Source organism: Scomber japonicus, chromosome 12 (genome assembly GCF_027409825.1).
Source record: "Scomber japonicus isolate fScoJap1 chromosome 12, fScoJap1.pri, whole genome shotgun sequence".
NCBI classification, from domain to species: Eukaryota; Metazoa; Chordata; class Actinopteri; order Scombriformes; family Scombridae; genus Scomber; species Scomber japonicus.
In genome coordinates, this window is record NC_070589.1 from 9,399,286 (window position 1) to 9,401,850 (window position 2,565).

The 2,565-nt window shown below is 38.1% G+C and overlaps 1 protein-coding gene across 1 annotated transcript; it reads left to right on the plus strand.

The window, feature by feature from the left end:
* The first annotated feature begins 959 nt into the window (after positions 1-959).
* Positions 960-2,225, plus strand: LOC128369072 (gastrotropin-like). The gene is made up of 4 exons (XM_053330033.1): positions 960-1,174; positions 1,303-1,478; positions 1,608-1,697; positions 2,083-2,225. The coding sequence occupies exons 1-4, from the start codon at positions 1,108-1,110 to the stop codon at positions 2,131-2,133; spliced, it is 384 nt and encodes a 127-aa protein (XP_053186008.1). The 5' UTR covers positions 960-1,107; the 3' UTR covers positions 2,134-2,225.
* The last annotated feature ends 340 nt before the right edge of the window (positions 2,226-2,565 follow it).

The following is a 2,565-nucleotide window of genomic DNA, read 5'->3' on the forward strand; positions in this document are numbered from 1 at the left end:
TAGAGTACTTGACACAACCTGTTGTACTTGTAGACTCTTAATTTGAGCTGTTCATTTTTGACTGTGAAATACAGTTAAAGTTCCAAAAAGCAAGTAAGTGGACCTTTGAGTTGCATACATACTGTGATTTTTGAACACAGCATTGCAGATTTTATGATTCAAATGGTCAAATTTTGAGTTAAGAGTGACAGTATATGTTCTTTCAAAGTGATGATTAGTTGTGGCAACTTTTAAGCCTTTTTTTTTTTTTTTTTTTACAAAAAAAGTATATATCCATGACCTGCTTTTATTGTTTATGCCCACAGTAGAAACAAATGGGTTTGGGATCGAAAACTATAGACAGGGTGACTATAGACAGGTTTTTTTCTGGTCTTTATGGGATTCAGAGACAACAGAAATATATAGCGTTTTTATTAAAACACAACATTATTTAGGAATACATACCATGTGAACACTATAAACACTACGTAATTAAAGTTTTAGAATTCGATTATTTTCCAAGGCAAATAATAATTTACCCCAAACTAGTAAAAATTACTATCGTTTTTATAATTATCATATAATGGCTCATGTTGTAGAGTACTCATAAAATACTGTAAGTGAATCTGATACGTTTTAGATGCTAGTCTACAATAAAAACCTTGAATAAGTATGCAGTGATCTCATTTACACACTAGAACAACTTCCTTTATAGAGATAACAATCTACTTCAAATAGATAGATTGTATGTGAAAACAAAGCCTTTCTTTGATTTTAGAATCCACTGTAGTAAAAGTAGAATGCGTGATCATAAAGCCATTGCAGGAGAGTTCGTTGACCTGAAGGTGAAATACCAGCTTGCCCTGGTGAGCAGTCAGCGTTTTACCTGCTGCTTGGGGACTCTATAAACCTTTCATTTATGTGGGTTATTGCCCCTCTTCCCCCTTGCCTGTTGTAGTCATCATCTTCAGCTGTGATTGCACTCTTGTGACATCACATGCAAATGAGGCAGGTGGCGAGAGGTGTTAAGTATATAAGCAGGGAAGCGTCTTGGTCTCAGCACCTTGCTCTTCCTTCAGCTTGCCTCAGCATCTCTGCTCTCACACCTCCACCTGCAACACCACCACAATGGCATTCGCTGGAAAATGGGAAACTGAAACCCAGGAGGGATACGACGATTTCTGCAAGGTTCTCGGTGAGACTAAAAAAAAAAAATTAAATAAAACATGCAGTTTACTTCCATATTACTTCATCTTTGAATGGCTAAACTGGAATTGATCTCTCATAAACACCTTTCTCTAATCACCTTTTTTCCCACTCCAGGTATCCCCGCTGACATCATTGAGAAGGGCCGTGACTACAAGCTGATCACAGAGGTGACCCAGGATGGTGATAACTTCACCTGGACCCAGATCTACCCCACAAACGCCAAGGTCTCCAACTCATTCACCATCGGCAAGGAGTGCGACATGGAGACCATCGGAGGAAAGAAATTCAAGGTAGGAGGGAAGGAGTCCAAAACTGTATGAAACGTGAAGGTGCTTACAAATCCAGCAGAAAGTAAGAGAGACATAGATGGATCCATGCTCCTTGCTACCTTGACTGATTTATAACTTGTGTGTTTTCAGGCCACAGTGAAGATGGACGGAGGCAAGCTGACCACAACCTTCCCCAACTACGAACACATCACTGAGATCAGCGGAGGCAAGCTCGTCGAGGTAAAAATGTTTACTCACTTTAGCTTTTAGCGCTGAGACCCAGACGCAATGACAGCAGTTATTACACGCAACACCCTGCAGGGATCATTACACTCATTAATGTTATATTTCTGTAGCCGGGGATAAGCATTTTCTTATAAGACGTAACTCTCACACAGAGTAGTGAAAAAGAGGCTGATCTTTACAAGCAATTCAGTCACATATTAATGTCATTTATAAATACCAGATAGTGGGAACTATTATAGTCACCATTTACATTTGACTCACACTGTTATGTAATATAGGATTTCACTTAGGAGAATAAATATATTTTGATTGACATATTACATTGTTGTATAACAAAGCACTGGAATAATGTATTTCCTTTGTTTAAATCTCTCTTTAGACCTCCAAAGCCGGGTCTGCAGTGCTGAAGAGAACCAGCAAGAAGCTCTAACTGCTGACTGACTATAAACATCTTTAACAGTTACAATGGAGACCTCAGAACTACAGCTACTGCAAAAAAAATAAATGAATACTATAATTCTACATGAACCATTGTGTGCCTGTGTGTATCTTATTGTGGTGCAATACTTTAAAGGATCATGTGTGATTTTTAGATATAAACCAGCCACCTGATTTTAAACAATATGAGTTTATGCAGGGAAAGACAGTTGATTAGTACCAAAGCTTAAAGGGAGTCAGGCGATCCAGTCTTGCAGGGACTGGCAACAGGAGTACTTATATAGTCTAAACATTTAGATTATATAAAATGAAGTCTGCTGTACTAATTAGCAACAAAATGTACATGTAAAGTGTCTAAAGTAGAACAAATAGGCAGTATTCACATGGAAATAAACCTTTCCCATGTAGACAACAACAGGAGTTT